Source organism: Pseudorasbora parva, chromosome 8, assembly GCF_024679245.1.
Source record: "Pseudorasbora parva isolate DD20220531a chromosome 8, ASM2467924v1, whole genome shotgun sequence".
Taxonomy (NCBI): domain Eukaryota; kingdom Metazoa; phylum Chordata; class Actinopteri; order Cypriniformes; family Gobionidae; genus Pseudorasbora; species Pseudorasbora parva.
Genome location: NC_090179.1, coordinates 44,722,304 through 44,741,931, shown reverse-complemented (window position 1 = coordinate 44,741,931; position 19,628 = coordinate 44,722,304). Strand labels below are relative to the sequence as shown.

General features: G+C 39.6%; 1 protein-coding gene across 1 annotated transcript in view; it reads left to right on the top strand.

Moving 5' to 3' along the window:
• The window catches only part of psmd2 (proteasome 26S subunit ubiquitin receptor, non-ATPase 2), a 42,554-nt gene extending 23,180 nt beyond the window's left edge, over positions 1 to 19,374 (top strand). Inside the window, exons 10-21 of the mRNA XM_067451431.1 lie at positions 790 to 896; positions 2,558 to 2,685; positions 5,199 to 5,286; positions 6,215 to 6,377; positions 9,372 to 9,473; positions 9,560 to 9,702; positions 10,863 to 10,946; positions 12,193 to 12,361; positions 12,461 to 12,555; positions 16,847 to 16,973; positions 17,071 to 17,189; positions 18,942 to 19,374. Coding sequence (XP_067307532.1) covers positions 790 to 896; positions 2,558 to 2,685; positions 5,199 to 5,286; positions 6,215 to 6,377; positions 9,372 to 9,473; positions 9,560 to 9,702; positions 10,863 to 10,946; positions 12,193 to 12,361; positions 12,461 to 12,555; positions 16,847 to 16,973; positions 17,071 to 17,189; positions 18,942 to 19,124 — 1,508 coding nt within the window. The 3' untranslated portion in view covers positions 19,125 to 19,374. The remainder of the gene's footprint in view (positions 1 to 789; positions 897 to 2,557; positions 2,686 to 5,198; positions 5,287 to 6,214; positions 6,378 to 9,371; positions 9,474 to 9,559; positions 9,703 to 10,862; positions 10,947 to 12,192; positions 12,362 to 12,460; positions 12,556 to 16,846; positions 16,974 to 17,070; positions 17,190 to 18,941) is intronic.
• The last annotated feature ends 254 nt before the right edge of the window (positions 19,375 to 19,628 follow it).

The following is a 19,628-nucleotide window of genomic DNA, read 5'->3' as shown; positions in this document are numbered from 1 at the left end:
ACGCCAGAAGGACTGGCCGAGGAAAGGCTGCTCTCGTCGGGGTTAACGAGCGCTGAGCGCCCGGAGATCGCCTGGAGCTCACAACTCCAAAAACGCTAGAGTATTCTTTTTAAATAGGCTCTGTCTATGAATAAAACATCCTAGGTAAACCTCATATTTTAGCTTTAAAGAACTACATTAACAACTGAAAAGCATTAAAACTACATTTAGTGACAGAATATCAGTATTTTTTAATTATATGCAAGGTTTCTCATCACGTGGTAGCAGCAAGCAGGCTCCTTATTGGTTAACGCGGCGCGAATTGACGGCAAAGTTCAAATTTTTCAACACGAGCGTAGACGCGAATTCGCTTCAAACGCGTGAATGCACAAAAAGCACCACTCAGTTCATGCCTTTGCAAGCTTAACTTTCATAGAAATTAATTTGAGAAGTTAAAACACTTACATTGCTCAGCATAGGTCAGTTTAAATGAGTGCCTGCAGCTGAGCTGAGCTGTGAGTGTGATCTTCATCCCTCATGTGCGAGGTGAAGACATGAGGAAATGGCTCCCTCTGCTGGCTGTAGTCTTTAGCCTTTGGCCAAACATTCCTCCTATGATGCAAATATCGTCAATTTGCGTCATAGGAGGAATTTTTCAAGGAATAAAATGCCTAAATCTCTTTTCTCAGGGGGATATGAGGGGGCTAAGCCCAATCATTTGAATATACTCCCGGGTTTCTACTGATACAAAGCCATATGCTAATCGCTGAAGTAACCCTTTAAGTGTGTGTTTTTGTGTGTCTGTTATAGGCATGCTCAGCGCTGCGGCCTCTTTGGGAATGATTCTGCTGTGGGACGTGGATGGCGGTCTGACACAGATTGATAAATATCTTTATTCATCCGAGGACTACATCAAGGTACAAATGCACACAGTTGCTATGTTTAAGTTGCAAATTTAAAGGGTTAGTTCACCCAAAAATGGGTTGGAAAAACGTGGGAGACTCATAAGCCCTCCGTTCATCTTCGCACACAGATGAAGATATTAGTGTTGAAATCCGATGGCTCAGAAAGGCCTTCATTGACACCAATGTCATTTCCTCTCTCAAGACCCATAAAGGCACTAAAGACGTCGTTACAAAGCCCATCTCACTACAGCGGCTCGACAATCATTTTAGGAAGAGATGAGAATTAGTTTTTGTGAGCTAAATAACGACGTGTGAAGATGAGCGGAGGTCTGACGGGTGTCCAACCACAGGAGGAATTAATGACAGAATTTACTAGGGGTGTGCACGTATATTTGAATAGTCGAATATTCGGTCTGTAATTAACATTCGAAAACTAAAAATACTATTCGAATTTTATTTTGTTAATTGGCTGGCAGTAAATGCAGTGAATCCTTGAGAAATCCCTCTAAATCTCGCAGTTATAACTCAATCCACTGGGTGGCGTTGTGGAGCAGGTTACTAAGTTAAGTGCATTTGATCACAATGTCGTCGTCTGCCTCGTGATGTTTGGAATTACTTCGATGAAAATTGAAAATGCTGTTACAAAATGGAGTTACTTTTGATGAAATCAATTACTGAAACTGAGTTATAATAATATCACCACCAAAAAGGAGAATCACATGAAATCCAAACACCAGTGGAATGAGCGATCACTGCTCAGGAGTGCAGGTAAGCTCATCTGTACCCCGAGTGCGAGTGAGATAACTTATGATAGCAAAATGATCTCGAGACAAATGCTTCCTTTAAAGTTCTTTGAGGGTTTATGAACAGAAAACACAAAGTTCTTCACTCAAACTTCACTTAACCGTTATCTTTGTCTCCGCAACGCCTGTCAGTGGCGCATTTTCTCACCCGAGAATAATATCATAATCCAATAATATTATAGTTTATCCCTACATGAAAATGTGAAACAATACAAAGTAAACACATCAGCCATATCAAACACACACACAGGTCGGTAGGCTATATAGCCTATTGACGTGTGTGTGTGTGTTTGTGTGTGTGTGTACGTTCTGCACGCTAACTGACGCGCTCTGCTTTATAAGTGTTTCTTTCCGCTCGTGCTCCTTGAGCTTATAATGCTTTTGTTCTTTAGGCATTTTTTACACACTGTTTAATGTTTTAAAAACCTTAAGATATAACGTAAGCGTGTTGTGTACATTGCCTAATCCTAAGCTTGTTCAGAAATGGTGACGACATGTTTAGAGAAAAAAAGAAATAAACATCTCTCTCATTTTCTCAAAATATCTAATTTAAGTAAACGAATATTCGATTTTTATGAGCCCAAATATTCGAATACAATATTTTGGGAAAATGCCCATCCCTAGAATTTACATTTTTGGGTGAACTAACCCTTTAACTGTAAAAATGGATGTTTTATTGTTTGTTATTATTTTATTTTAATTATTTGTATTTACTTGTGTACAGTGAATATGTACAGCACCTTGGAGTTACTGTGTACTGTGAGAAGTGCTCTATAAATAACCAGTGGATTGATAAAAAGCTAATGTGCAATCTTAAGGTACCAGAAGATTGTATATAATCATATATTTGAACTGGTTTATTTCACTCAGTCCGGGGCGCTGTTGGCGTGTGGTATCGTGAACTCTGGCGTCCGTAACGAGTGTGATCCTGCTCTGGCTCTTCTGTCCGATTACGTTTTACACAACAGCAACATCATGAGGATTGGAGCCATTTTTGGGTAATTCACAAATGACACACACCATTTCTGAACTTATTATTTATTCCCCATTTCAGTTTTGATGGTTTGATTGAGTTGTACAGTAATAGAGAAATTAAATGTTTTAATTTTCAAAACTTTTTTATTTTTCAGTAATTTGAGTTTTATGATTTAAACAAAAATGTATCATAAAAAGCATTGGAAGTCGAATATGAATCAGGGTATGTGAGCGGAGTGGAGCAGCGGCAATTTCCCCTCCACGCTCTCTGCATTAAAGAATCCCTCCGCTCCGGGTTCACAATTTCCCGCTCCGCACTCCACTCCTCGCTCACTGATATCAGAAACACCGCTCCATCTTTGCTCCGAGGAAATTTGCGGCTAACTGCTAAAGTATTTTAGTGAGTCCTGAAATATCACTATAAAGTTTGGTTTATAACCTGCATTAACTGAATAAAATTATAAAAAATAAACAATAGGAGATAAAGAGCCTATTTCAAGGTGGTTATTGGAACATTTGTGTGCATTTCCCCTACTTAATGGCTTTATCAGCATTAAAAGTTAAATATCATTGATGCTTTTTGCAGTGCAAATGTTGTTTGGAAGTTTGGAAAGATGAACACACGTTTTCATCGGTTATTTTATCAACGGATCAATACAGATTTCTGCTCATTCAAAATCATATAATAGAATATAACTACAGTATACTGATAACTGTAAGCAGGTAAGCACTACAAGATGTTTTTGAATGCATTAGAGAAAACGACAAAATTACTTATTCACAAATTTCCGTGTGTGAATAAGTGCTACCTGTTTAAAATGTGCTTGCACCCGATCATATTCAGTAGAAGGTTAAAAAAAGAAAAGAAAATCCCTTAAACTTTAACATCCCGCTCATGCCCATTGCCGTGATCATCTGTATCCAGCTGGTTGTTTAGCGTGTGAGTTCTGAACACTGCACCATGTGCTTAAATCTTTTCGTTTCTACACATATTAGGCTACATATTCCTCATGTCTGTGAGGCAAGCCTGCTGAGTTTCAGTTTGAGACGCGCTTCGGTTCATGAGCAATGAAAGCGATGGCTTCCGCGACCTAGTCTAATTATTTATTTCTTATTTATTAAATACATGCAATTAACCGAAGAAACCTTTATTAAAATTTAGAGACAATTTGTACAAAACGAAAGAGAGGCTTTTTACAAAACAAAACTTAATATTAAACTAAATATAACCACCAAAATCATTTCTGACCCACTCGCATCTTTGCACTTAATCAGATGAAATTAAAAAGTAATATTATAATATTTAAACATAAATATGAAGAAAAAGAAACATTGTTTAATGGCTACAACAAGTATAGTAAGCTACAGATTTATGTCATGTCTGAGCTGGATTTGAACGAACACAATTTTACCGGCGGGTTCATGAGCGCGCGCCTGCGGATTATTGAGCTGATCACACCGGCTCCGCTCCGCTCATTAGTCATTACAGGCTCGTTCTCGATTCTTACAGTGAATGTGTCGGGCAGGGCCGGTCTCTCGGGTGCATGGGCTCGGGTAGGGTTGGGCTTTATTTTTTTGAGCCGATCTACGCTCTAGTTGATCTTGCTGTGCCGGCCCGTTGTCATGAGTTGTACTTGTGATGGAGCGGTAGTGGAGCGCTCTCGGAGCGAGTATAAACCACAACGCTCCGACTTTTAAAAAATCCGCTCCTCACTCCATTCAAAATCTCGCCGCTCCCACTCCACTCCGCTCACATACTCTGATATGAATGCATATGACTAATATTTAATCTTAAAGGTGAAGTATGTAAGTTTTTTTTTTGTTCAAATGCATCCTCTTAAACCAGTTTATTGTTAATTGACTACCAAAAAGTGTGAAAAATGAGCCTCCTGTGCACCATCAAATCATTGAGAGCGTCCGCTCAGATCTGTCAATCATTTCCAGCTCAACCAATAGTGTACGTTAGGGGTGTGGCTACAGTAGCAGGCGGAGCCAGAGGTTGTTTAGCCGGCTGATGCGTTAAGATATTAAGCTTTAGTCACAGAAGTGCAATGAGGGTTATGTGCAAGTGTAATATTTTTGAGAATGCAATATTATATACGTAACTATGTTTTCAGTCGAGTATAAAGACCTTACATAATGTACCGTTTTTATCGCCATGTTTCTACAGTAGCCCTAAAGGGACAAACTGCTCTAAAGAGCGCTAGCTACTCTCTGCTCTCTCAGATGACAAATTAGTCCTGTGTCGGCCGCCGTAGCTTCTTACGTTTATTATAAGCGAGATGATCACATAAGCTCAACTCTTGACGCATAGGTGTGAATTCACTCGATCAGTTGAATATGAGACACGTGCGTTTTCCCCCTCGTCGATATCAGCTGCACTTAATGAGAACTACACAGATTAAAGTATATGTTGGACATTTTACTGAAAGTAGCTTTTACCTGTTGCTAGTGTCGCCACTAAAAACTTGTTTTATTCCTTAACGATGAATGTATGATTATGGAGAAATGATAATGCTGCTTTGTGTTTGTGTAGGCTGGGTCTGGCATACGCCGGCTCTAACAGGGAGGATGTTCTCTCTCTGCTGCTTCCTGTCATGGGAGACTCCAAATCTAGCATGGAGGTGCGTGTGTGTGTGTGTGTTTGCAGTGTGTGTGTTAGCAGTGGATGAGCATTTGGTGTGTGTGTGTTAGGGCTGTCATTTTTTTATTCAATATTCGAATGTGCATTCGAACATGAGGTGAAATCTGGTTTTTAAAGGGCCATGCAGCGCAATTTTTTTCACAGTCTATAGGTGCGTTTATTCGGTTTAAAAGTCCAATCCGAATGAAAATACTCCATATAAACGCCTCAATCGGAATAAAAATGCCCAAAACAAATGAAATTGTAATCGGTTTGAGATGGGTGGGATAAACCTTTTCATGAACCGATCAAACGAAAAATGGTGTAGATATTCGAATTATTCCAATACATTGCTTGATATTTGATATCCGTTCGAATTCGATTTTTCTAAAAAAAATGACAGCCCTAGTGTGCGTATATGTGTGTGTGTGGGCATGTTTTTGTGACATATGAGGACTCAAATGTGTGTAATGCCATGGGTATGACACAGGTATTACAGGAGAGGGTGAAATATGAGGACATTACCCATGGCCCCACTTTACAAAAGGATTATAAATCACACAGGAGGAGTTTATTTAGAAAGTAAAAATGCAGAATGTTTCCTGTGATGGGTAGGTTTAGGGGCTGTGTGTGTGTGTGTGTGTGTGTGTGTCTGTGTGTGTCTGTGTCTGTGTCTGTGTCTGTGTCTGTGTCTGTGTGTGTGTGTGTGTGTGTGTGTGTGTGTGTGTGTGTGTGTGTGTGTGTGTGTGTAGGTTTAGGGGCAGGGGCAGTGTGTGTGTGTGTTTGTGATGGGTAGGTTTAGTGGCAGTGTAAGGGGATAGAAAACACGGTTTGTACAGTATTAAAACCATTACGCCTATGGAATGTCCCCACATTTCACAAAAACAAACGTGTGTGTGTGTCTGATGGATCTGTGTGTGAACATGCAGGTGGCTGGAGTGACCGCGCTGGCGTGTGGCATGATCGCCGTGGGCTCCTGTAACGGCGATGTCACTTCCACCGTCCTGCAGACCATCATGGAGAAGAGCGAGCAGGAGCTCAAAGACACGTACGCCCGTTGGCTGCCCCTCGGCCTCGGACTCAACCATCTGGGTAAGAACACGTGCGATACTTTCCCAGAGACAAAATCTCAGTGATTTTGGGGAGGGGAAAAAAATTATTGCATTTTTTTTTTCTGATAAAGATTGCGGTATCAATTTATTTTAAACAATCTCCAGGAGTGCTGAGCATTGCTGTGCATAATTTGGCCAAAATGTCTGTGATTTATATATCAATATTACTATAATAATTATTAAATAATAATAATAGTGTTAATTTTATTATGATGAACATTACCCATATTATTAATATTACTATTTAATACAAAATATACAAATAATACACTTTTATTGTTAATTTTATGATGATTATTATACATATTATTATTATTATTATTAATATTAAGTAAAAATTTCTAACAACATAAGATCTTACTTTTGTAATATTTCACTGTAAAAAATAAAAATATGCATTATAGAAAAATACAACAATTTTATTTTACAGTACAGCTGTAAAATTACAGTTATACTATTTATGGCTCACTTAATGTCTTTAAAACTTTAAAGCCACCATCAAATTGAAATTCCCAATATTTTATTAAATATTGCAGTATTATAAATTACTTATCCATGCATATCATTATTTTTTTATTTAGTTATTGTATTATGTTTATGATGATGATTATGTATTATTAATAATATTAGTTAAGTAAACTTACTGTTTTAATATTTGCTGTGTATAATTTGGCCAAAAGATTTGGCAAGAAAAAAAACTTTATATATATAGTTTTTTTTCTTGCCAAAACTGTTTTAAACAAAATAAGAAATATTTCTTTGTAAAATAAAAATGTACAGCACGCATGTAAAATAACAATAATATTGTAATTTTACAATATTACATATTATTATTTACAATAATAATATTTAAAAAAAAAACAATTAAACCATCTAGCTTTTATTTTGTCAGAAAGCCAAGTAACTCTTTCTCGGTTTATAAGCGCTCGTTACAAGTTTGGGAAGTTATTTGGTGCATGCTGTGTTTTCAAACGTGGCCAGAACTCACAGCTCCTGCGGCGCGGTTCGTGACTGTGAACCGAGTGTCTGAAAACAGCAGATCACGTGTACATGAACACAGCGCCGGGCTTCACTCTGAAACACGCAGCTCGTATATTCATTTCATTAAAGGGTTAGTTCACACAAAAATGAAAATTCTGTCATTAATTACTTACCGTAATGTTATTCGACACCCGTAAGACCTTCGTTCATCTTCACACACAGATGAAGATATTAGTGTTGAAATCCGATCGATTCATGATTCGGATCGTGTGTCAAACTGCTGAAATCACAAGGCTGCGTCCGAAACATGTAAAATGCTGCCTTCAGAGGACACATTTCAAGGCAGGAAGGCGTCAAGCTGCGTCCGAATCTAATGTTTGCTTCACTTCCTGTCTCCTGAGAGACCTTCATCTGATCGATTTTTGAAGGCAGCGTACATGTGTCCTTCGCTCCCTTTGATATCCCACAATCCTGTGCTTTCCATTCAGTGACAGCTGAACTGGGGAAAAAGATGGCGTCCAGAAGTTGCGTTTGCGGGTCAGTTTGTGTGTAAATGTACGTTTATTACCGGCATATTCCACTTCTGATGTCATTTCTAGCGAGAAATCACTACTGTAGTTATTGAATATGTGTTTAGTTCTCACCAGAGCTCTCTCTGTTTTGCTGTAGATCATTAAACTGTTACACTGCCTTATGCTGCGTTCACACCGCACGCGAATGACGCGATTCGCGCGAGTGATTTACATGTTCAGTCAATGCAGAGACGCGAATAGGCATTTTGCGGCACGACTCGCGCGAATGAGGCGGCGCAAATGGTGCGATTCGCGCGAGTGAAGCGGCAATGATCACGCGAATTGAGCGTTTTGAACGCGTGATTCGCGCGAAACGCTCAAGTTGAAAAATCTGAACTTTGGCGGATATTCGCGCCGCGTTAACCAATGAGGAGCCTGCTTACTGCTGTCACGTGGTGAAGTGACGGATGGGAAACCCCGAGGCCAGAGTAATTTAAAAATACTACTGTTGTTGTGTCACAAAATGTACTTTTAATAGTTTTTCAGGCGAGAATGTAGTTGTTTAAAGCTCAAATATTTGATTTATTTATTAAGAGAGCTCCTATTTGAAAATTTGATCCGGTGTTTTCGGAGGTGTGAGACCCAGGCGATCACCGGAGCTCAGCGCTCATCAACCCCGGCGAGAGCCGCCTTAACTCGGCTAGTCCTTCTGCCGACTGCCGCTGCCTGGCAGAACCCCCTCCCATGACGCAAATTCACGTGTGTTGTGTAGTGAATGTCACACGCGAATGAAGCGAATTTCACGCGCGAATGAAGCGAATGGATTCAAATTGTTCACGCGTCCAACTTCGCGCGAATAGCGCGATTTATTCGCGTCATTCGCGTGCGGTGTGAACGCAGCATTAGAAGTCTGTCCGAAATTAGTTTCATGAGATGCCTTCATGCACAAAACGCTGCCTTACAAGCCATTGTCTGATGAGGCAGCGAGGCAACGAGTCAGCTGTCTAGGTTTTCGGACGCAGCCATGACTTTGGCGATCTGAATCATGAATCAATACGCTGATTCATAACGGTTCGAAGCTTTGTTTTGAAATCGGCCCATCACTATATAAGTTGTTATTTTTTTGCTATTCAAAAACTATTCTGGCTCTCTTCATAAATGATTGTCGAGCCGCTGTAGTGAGATGGGCTTTGTAACGACGTCTTTAGTGCCTTTATGGGTCTTGAGAGAGGAAATGACATTGGTGTCAATGAAGGCCTTTCTGAGCCATCGGATTTCAACACTAATATATTCATCTGTGTGTGAAGATGAGCGGAGGTCTGACGGCTGTCCAACCACAGGACGAATTAATCACACAATTTACGTTTTTTGGCTGAACTAGCCCTTTAACTCAGTGTGCGTGCTTTGATAATCGCTTAAACCATGTTGTTTAATTTTGATTCATCATGCAGCCCTAATTTTGTGTGTGTGTGTGTGTGTAGGTAAAGGTGAAGCGATCGAAACCACTCTAGCAGCTCTTCAAGTCGTACCCGAACCCTTCCGTAGCTTCGCCAACACATTGGTGGACATCTGCGCATACGCAGGTGAGTCAGATCCTCCCTCACACACACTTCAGATCACACACTTCATATACAACACACACGTGTGTAACCGTCCGACTGTCTCTCAGGCTCCGGGAACGTTCTGAAGGTACAGCAGTTGCTACACATCTGCAGCGAGCATTATGACAACAAGGACAAAGACGACGATAAAGACAAGAAAGACAAAAAGGACAAGGATAAGAAGGAGACGGCAGATATGGGCTCCCATCAGGTGTGTGTTTCTCCTCCCAGCCAAACACAGAATTTTCTGTGTTTTCACTGTTAGATGCTAGGGGGCGCTATTACGCATCTTCTTAAAGAGTACTGAATCTCCTGATCAAAACACGCAAGGAAGACCCAATAAAACAAGCGATCGCATGTAATCATATGCATATGTAAAACAACGTGATCATCATCATTAAACTTATGAATCAAAACTGCCTAATGTCAGTGAATGAGATGAGGAGCTACAGGACTGAAGCATTAGAGGTGTTGATGGACTCGATCCCCTCATCTGTGTTTGATCATCTCTCAATCTGATCTGGAGTCAGTCTTTCACACACACTTGATTTTCTCAGCTTTATGTTCAAAATGTTACTTTTTATGAAACTCACCCATATTCAAGTGTTGAAAAAAAATGAATGCATGAGGCTAGAATTAAACTGTTTTTTTTGTGTTTAAAAGAAGAGGGTCAGCTCTTTATTTTCATGCTTAGATATTCATTAAACTAAATATTGTATGGGCTGTTCAAGTTTTTTGAAAATTGTTAACTCTGGTGGTGACTGGCAACTTTTTTTTTTAAACGCTGGCAGGGAAAGAGTTAAAAATGTACGTTTTTAGTACATTACAAACACACTAGAATGCATTTTTAATTCATTTAAAGCTACACTGTGTAACTTTTAGTTTATTCTTAGCTAAAAACACTGTTCTTTCATAAATATATGCGCTCATTAATGTATATTTACTTCTTTTAAGTAATAAAGTATTCTGGTAAGTTTTTAATATGCCATTGAAAACACATACGGGTGAGGGGTTCGAATGCCGGTCGCCATGTTGCTCCTTCATCTTGAAAGTACAGTAGCCAAAGAGGGACATACCCGTAAATTCAAGCTTCGCCTTTCGCGGTTTATCACTCGATGGCACTCATGGACAAGGTCGAACTGGAAGCCATCTTAATCTTGGACTAAATCAGCCACCGTAGGAGTTAAAACGAAATCAGAATTGAGAGGAACAGAAACTAATATTCACTGGATGGTCATAAACCTTTACACCGCTAGATGGGGGAAAATATCACACAGTGGAGCTTTAATTGTACGTCTTTTTCACCTGGGCTGTGTTGTGTTGAGTTGTGTGTTTGTCAGAGGTCAGTTTGACTGATTGTGCCGTCTGCAGGGCGTGGCGGTGCTGGGTATCGCTCTCATCGCGATGGGGGAGGAGATCGGATCGGAAATGGCCCTGCGGACGTTTGGTCATCTGGTGAGTTTTGCTGATGTTTTGGTGCCAGATGAATGCCATGAGACCGAAACGTTGCTAATAAAAAGTTTTTGATCTATTGCAAGTACTGATAGTGTGCGGGATTTCCTTTTGTTTGTTGATATTTTTGGGTATGGTTATCCACCTATCTATGACCTAAAGGTATATTAATTGGTGCCAGATAAATCAAAATTAATAAATTAATTAATGCATTAATTTGATTTAATACAGAAAGAAATTATCATAGTTTTACATTTATCTGTTTACTACACATTTAATAATTTATACAAATATTATTGTACAATTTTATTCATTTCTAATAATTGAATAAATGTATATTGAATGTAATATTTCATCTATAAAATTATGTGTATTAATTATTAATATTTGTATTTAATAACAACAAATAATAATTGTACATAAAACAATTCATAAATATAACTATTTAATAATCATTTAAATACATACATCGTCTTATATATCAAATATTACATTTAATATAAATGTAGTAATTTATTTTACATGTATATGAAATTGCGCAATATGTATGTAAATTATTACATTTATATTAAAAGTAAAAGTAATATTTATATAAATTATGAATACATATATTTTTAAATAACTACATCGACATTATTATAATAATTCATTAAATGTAATTGTGTAATTAACGTATTATAAATATAAATATTTAATAGTTTATAAGTAATGTATATTGAATTTTATATATAAAATTATATAATACATACATAAATTGCAAATAAATGCATGTATTATATTAATTAAATTGTATTTTATTTAAATGTACTTATTTATATGAATATAAATATTATACAATTTTATAATATAATTATTACATTTAATATATACGTAATTTATTAAATGTATTTATTCATTATAAATGCGTATTAATATTTAATGTATAAAATTACATAATAATATTCATATAAATGACTAATTAAAATAAATCTGAATTATTTAACTCTTTATGGTCTTTATTTATATGAATGTAAACATTTATATAATTTTATAATATTAAATGTAATAATTATATGTAAAATTACTGTTGTAATTTATTAAATGTAATTATTTGTTATAAATATGTATTATATGATTTTATACCAAGTGTAATATTTATTATAATATAAAAATGCATACTTAATATATAAAGTTACATAATAAATAACTAATTAAACTAAATCTGAGATCTGTGACTGTGGTAGTTATTTTGCTAACGCTTTATCTCCAGCTGCGTTACGGTGAGCCCACGTTACGGAGGGCGGTTCCTCTCGCCCTCGCCCTGATCTCCGTCTCCAATCCCAGGCTGAACATCCTGGACACGCTCAGCAAATTCTCACACGACGCCGACCCCGAAGTGTCCCACAACTCCATCTTTGCCATGGGCATGGTGGGCAGCGGTCAGTAGCCTGCTTGTGTTAATGATTGATGACATCATGAAGTCCTCTGCCAATCAGAGGCTGCGGTTTTCATGGTCACTGTGTTGGTCTCTTCTGCAGGCACCAATAACGCCCGTCTGGCAGCCATGCTCCGACAGCTGGCGCAGTATCACGCCAAAGACCCAAACAACCTGTTCATGGTTCGACTCGCACAGGTGAGCAGCTCAACGGGGGTTATATAGACCTGATAATGTCTGCAGGCGCTTCTCAACCGCCGGTTTGTGATCGTGCCGTGTCGAACGAAGCTCAAGTGGAACCGTTCGGCCTGACATGTTTTTAATAATTATTCACTCACATCTAGGGATGGGTACTGAAACCCGGTATTAAATGAGCCCCGGTGCTAAATTAGGCAAGACCGCAGTATCGATAAGCTCTGATGCTATTGGTTCTGCTGACGGTACTGGAGTGATGAAGAAAATACACGTACTATTTGTTATCACTACATAGGCGTTAAATTACAAATTCAATATTGCCAGCGGTTTCTACAAGCAATAATATTAAACCAGAGAGAGAGGGAGAGAGCGCTCACGCGGAGCTACAGCGCGCAAGACACGACAGTCCCTGAGTGACGACTAGGGATGGGTATCGTTAAGGTTTTAACGGTATTACTACTCTTACGATACTGCTTATCGGTCCGGTAATTTAACGGTATTACTACTCTTACGATACTGCTTATCGGTCCGGTACTCTAACGGTATTACTACTCTTACGATACTGCTTATCGGTCCGGTACTTTAACGGTATTCTTATTGGTACTTTTTGAGATTATTTATTTATTTATTTTTATATATATATATACATATACATATACACACACACACACAATTAACAAAAATACACAGCCTACACAGTGCTTTAATTTCCGGAAGAATTCTAGTAATCAAATGTAAAATAACACTGCATAGTTTATTATAGATAGCATAAATGAATGCTTAATAAAGCTGAAGTTATTCATTCAAGAGCTGCGAGTGATTTTCTGTCTGCATTTGGTTGTTTAATTCGCAGTAATTCGTCATCATGTTTATTTACACCGCTGCCTCTTTAAGACAGATGTGCAGATCTATAGGCGACTGATAATAGGCAGATGCACTACACTTTCTCCCGACTATATCTATAACAACTACGTCCATTTTAGACACAAACTGTGTTTAAGAGACTCTCCAAGCCGGTCATTTTGACACCGATGTTTGTGGACATTTGATCGTTAGACGCGAGTGTGAAACCGAAAGTGTAATTTGCTCGTCTCATTGCGGCCGTTTCGGAGCGCGCGCCGACTTGGGAACAACCTCCTGTGCACATTTTTGTGCTTTAATCGCTCTTTTTATTATTAAACGCGTCCCACAATTTACCAACAGTAGCTAGACTATTTTACAACAATCACTGATCGTGCTGATTCTGTCTTTGCGTTTGAGTTTTATGGAGAAATGACAGTGTAGGCTACTGCTGCAAGGGGAATTAAGTTGCGCTAAATATTATTATAATAATCTTTGGAAGCCAAAATATAAAATAAAATCACAAACCTAAAGTGTAACTAGTGTACCCATCCCTAGTGACGACAATGGCCAACCAAAGTTAGTCTGGTTACACTTTAACCCTGTGATATTAATCATATTGAATGTAAAAAAAATTGATTGCCAAGATTTATGAATAGATGATGAGGTAAAACTACTAAAAACTTTCCGCGTTCTGTCTTGAGCAACTTCCTTCCCTTCAAAGCGATGAGCATCGGTTCCCCTAAACCCCAAACTTAACGCCAGAATCGGCACAATCTGTGATTATTGTAAAATGCAGTCTCTACTGTTGCTGAATTGAGGAACGTGCTTTATGCTTTGTGTGCTTGTCTAAACCGCCAGATACACACAACAAATAGCCCATGTCAAAATGACCGCTTCGGGAGTATATACTTAAACACAATGTCTTAAAAGGCCGTTAATAGTTATAAATATTAAGTGTATTAGACCTGCCGCTGCATTCGGTCTTAAAAGAGGCAGTGTCTAATAAACCCTGACGATTGTACCATTTAATGTGAATCAAACAACAAAAGGCAAAGAGAAGGATACTCAATAAATAGATATTTTCAAATTTTCAGATTATAAAGCAGTGTTTGTGTTCTTAATTTTAATTATTAAAAAAATAACAAAAACTACAGATAAGAATACCGTTAAAGTACCGGATCGATAATTAGAATTAGACCCCACTGACATGCATTATACGAGCAACGGTTGAGTTAAAAATCTTCATTTGTGCTCTACTGAAGAAACACACACACCTACCGTATTTTCCGGACTGAAGTTGCACTTTTTTTCATAGTTTGGCTGGTCCTGCGACTTATAGTCAGGTGCGACTTAAATATCAAATTTAATTCATACAAGAATAAACATATAGCCACGAGAGGGCGCTCTATGCTGCTCCTGTAGCCTACCCCTGAAAAAAATAACTGAAAACAGATAAAAAAAACTCTTGTGACCGAGCGTTCGTGCCGGGTTCGCCTGAAACATGTCATAAGAAAAACAATAAACGACAGCCGTCTGAATATTCCTTCCTTTATACTCCGTCACACAGGTAAATCACCAACCTGAAAAACCCCAAAACCCGCGACACTCCAGTACCAAAAAGTGTGCATGCACCAACCTATCTACGGCAAGCCCCGAGGGGAAAAATACATTGCACACACATATACATAACGAGCGCCAGTTATTACCAAATGAATACATTATGCGATATCAAATAAAGTCTGTAACACTCTTAACTGAAACATTAACTTAAAGCAGCACTAGGTAACTTATCAACCTTCATAATATATTTTCAAGACTCTTGTGATGATACATCGACTTACAATAGGTTGAATGACACGTCTGCCATAGCCTGATGGGGTCTGTATCGTTTTTAATCATACTTTTAAACTTCGGGTTTCGGGTAGTAACCCGAGAACAAAAAGAACTACAAAATTCGACTGCTTTACGGCATATACGTCACTTCCACCAACACACACACTTCCTTACATTCGGACGTTCCAGCCCAACTTTGTTCGTCGGATAATATAGTCGTGTCCGAAGCAGCATAGACAAATAAGAAAGTAAAGGTTTTGTTGGAGGAAAGCAATAAGAGGAAACGAAAAAGTGATGTGATTAAAGGCAGGACGAGGATCATCATGTGACCAGCGTTTGCTCGTCGGCGTGAGCTGAAGGAGGCGAGCCCGACCGATGCTGTCCTGCTCGTTACGGTGATTACCGACCACTCAAACATTGAACTGAAGTATCATATAGATTCTGGAAAACGCTAACCAATAGACTACTATAATGACGCTGGCTTGTAAACGTGAGCATCGCGATCATTTGGCATTTGAAAAAAATAAACCCCATGAAATTATATTCATATGACATGCTGAAACATAAGCCACTGACTGTACCTGATGAAGACATTTCACACGCGCCGCCAGAAGAACACCTGCATGTGAACTCCTCCTGCAGTGTTCAGGGGAACTGTTAGTGCTGCACTGACCCGCGGGACGCTTTTATGAAGTTATTTGGCCCGCACCGCACCACTGTATATATTTTTACAACCTGCCCCGCACCCGCGACCATTAAATAGACATATGGGGTCCACGGGTTATGAGACGACCCGCGCATCACTAGTTCAGGGCTATCAGGGTTGTCATGTCAACAAATGCACGTGCGATGGCATCCCCTGATGTAGGAGGACAGATCTTACGACAGTAGTTGAGGATATTATTTTTTCCCAACTGTAGGGGGACCCCGAGAGCAAAAGTTACCCAGTGCTGCTTTAAAGACAACAACTTAGAAAGACTGTACACAAACAAAATGCCCCCATAAAGAAAATCCTATTCTGCTAATTACAAACTGCATGTAGTAAAATATGCAGCGGAGAATGATTCCCACAGCGCTCGTCTCGCGCGGCTGAGCCTCTACCAGCAGAGAGTTCAAGCATCTGTGGACTCGTCCCTTCAGCTCTGGCCATCTTGCTTTCAGTCCGCGATCAGCTTTTTTGTTTTCTTCATTACAGTTAAAGTAACCTCTGCTTTTCTCTAGTCATTCACAAGTTTCTCACTTCAAACTTTCTTTCTTCTGCTCCGTTATGCACAGCGCGCGGCTCGCGCTCTGCTTCTGCCCTAATGCAACTTATAGTCCAGTGCGACTTATATATGGTTTTTTTCCTCTTCATGATGCATTTTTTGACTGATGCGACTTATACTCCAGAGCGACTTATAGTCCGAAAAATACGGTACATGTTGGTGTACATGGGGGGCAGCAGATAAACATCACGTTTTCAGTTTTGGGTGAACTATCCCTTTCACTGCTGTATTGAGAATGTCATGTATGTGATTTATTTCTTGTGGTGAGATATGAGGCAGGCGTGTTTTGGTGATATTTTTCAGTTGAAGTGTGTGTGATGGCGTGTTCAGCTGCTGAAGTGTGTGTGTTTCAGGGTCTCACTCATCTGGGTAAAGGCACACTGACGCTCTGCCCGTATCACAGCGACCGGCAGCTCATGAGCCAGGTGGCCGTCGCCGGACTCCTCACGGTCCTCGTGTCATTCCTGGACGTCAAAAACAGTAAGAGCATCGTCTTCAACATCCAGCACCACTTCAGAACAACACCTGTGTTATCTGTCTATAACGTGTGTGTGATTTCTTGTCTCTTTCGCTGCAGTAATCTTGGGAAAGTCTCATTACGTTCTCTATGGGTTGGTGGCAGCGATGCAGCCTCGCATGTTGGTCACGTTCGACGAGGAGCTCAGACCTCTGCCAGTGTCCGTCCGAGTGGGACAGGTGTGTGTGTGTGTGTGTGTGTGTGTGTGTGTGTGTGTTCGTGTGTGTGTGTGTGTGTCATATAGCATAATTTTGCACCAATGAGTTTAAGCTACTGTTCAAAAGTTTGTGTGGGGTCCAGTTTGGAAAACGCAAATAACAAAAGAAAGTAGTGATTTCAAAATTTACTTTGACTTGTATTTCATTGCAGACAATATGAACACAAAATATTTCATGTTTTGTCTGGTCAACTTCATGTAATTTGTAAATATGCATCCTTTCCTGTCATTCAGACCTGCAACACATTTCAAAAAAAGTTGGGACAGGAGCAATTTAGGGCTAGTAATGAGGTAAAAGGGTTAAATAATGATGTGATTTGAAACAGGTGATGTCAACAGGTGATTGAAATTATTATGATTTGGTACAAAAGCAGCATCCAAGAAAGATCTAATCCTTTAGGAGCAAAGATGGGCCGAGGATCGCCAGTTTGCCAACAAATACGTGAGAAAATTATTGAAATGTTTAAAAACAATGTTCCTCAAAGAAAGATAGGAAGAGATTTGGATATTTCACATTCAACACTGCATAACAATTACAAGATTCAAGGAATCTGGAGGAATTTCAGTGCGTAAAGGACAAGGCCGCAAGCCTAAGCTGAACAACCGTGATCTCCGATCCCTCAGGCGGCACTGCATCAAGAATCGTCATTCATCTATAAGCGATATCACCACATGGGCTCAGGACTACTTTGGCAAACCTTTGTCAAGTTCCACAATACGTAGTTACATCCACAAATGCCAGTTAAAACTGTCCTGTGCCAAAAGGAAGCCTTATGTTAACAGTGTCCAGAAGCGCCGTCGACTTCTCTGGGCTCGGAGGCATCTGGGATGGACCATCACACAGTGGAAATGTGTACTGTGGTCAGATGAATCAGTATTTCAGGTATTTTTGGGGAGGAATGGACGCCGTGTGCTCCGGACCAAAAGAAGAAAAGGATCATCCAGACTGTTACCAGCAACAAGTCCAAAAGCCAGGGTCTGTCATGGTATGGGGTTGTGTCAGTGCCCTTGGCAAAGGTAACGTCACTTCTGTGAAGGCACCATTAATGCTGAAAAGTACACAGAGATTTTGGAGCATAATATGCTGCCTTCAAGAAGATATATTTTCCAGGGACGTCCATGCATATTTCAACAAGACAATGCAAAACCACATTCTGCACACATTACAAAGTCCTGGCTGCGGAGGAAGAGGGTACGGGTACTTGACTGGCCTGCCTGCAGTCCCGACCGGTCTCCAATAGAGAATGTGTGGCGCATTTTGAAGCGCAAAATGCGACAACGAAGACCCCGTACTGTTGCCCACCTTAAGACTTGTTTGCAGGAAGAATGGGACAAAATTACACCTGAAACACTTCATCACTTGGTGTCTTCAGTCCCTAAACGTCTTTTAAGTGTTGTGAAAAGGAATGGCAACATTACAAAGTGGTAAATGCTTTACTGTCCCAACTTTTTTTTAATGTGTTTCAGGTCTGAATGACAGGAAAGGATGCATATTTACAAATGACATGAAGTTGACCAGACAAAACATGAAATATTTTGTGTTCATATTGTCTGCAATGAAATACAAGTCAAAGTAAATGTAGAAATCACTTCTTCTTTTTTTATTTGCATTTTCCATACTGTCCCAACTTTTTCTGATATGGGGTTATTCCAGTTGTGCAAAATAAATGGTGAACGATAAGGAAATGTGTTAATTCTTTCTCTGTGTCTCCAGGCTGTGGATGTGGTGGGTCAGGCCGGTAAACCCAAAGCCATCACAGGCTTCCAGACTCACACCACACCGGTGCTTTTGGCTCACGGCGAGCGAGCCGAACTCGCCACAGAAGAGTTCCTCCCAGTCACGCCCATCCTGGAGGGCTTCGTCATCCTGCGCAAAAACCCCAACTACGACGTTTAGACACGCTGACCGAAGCGCACACTAACTGGGACCTCTGATCATATTTAAAGGCACCTCGTCCTCCCCTTCTGACTCTCAGTCTTTCCCTCGAGACTGTGACGATTCCTCCCACCGTTTTCTCCTCATTTTGTAATTAGAGCAAGAAATGAGTGTGTGAGTTCATCATCATCCTGCTTAACATGTTTTTGTTGTTTTTTGTTACTTGTTCTGTAAAAGGTTGAGATACAAAAATAAAATAATTGTGGTCAAATGTTGCTGTGTCACTGTAAATATTTTAATAGAAAAGCATTTTTGGTTACACTTTATTTTAAGGTTCACACTATAGACTGTAAAAAAAAAATATGGACGTCACGTCACCCATAGGATTATGAAGATCCATTAGAGTAAGTTGAGCTGGCCGTCGCCATCTTGGCTGCGCATCATCGTGGGCGGAGCTGAGGTGACGTGATGACTGACAGACAGCAGACAAACAGCAATCCACCTGTCACTCAAAATGGCCACGCC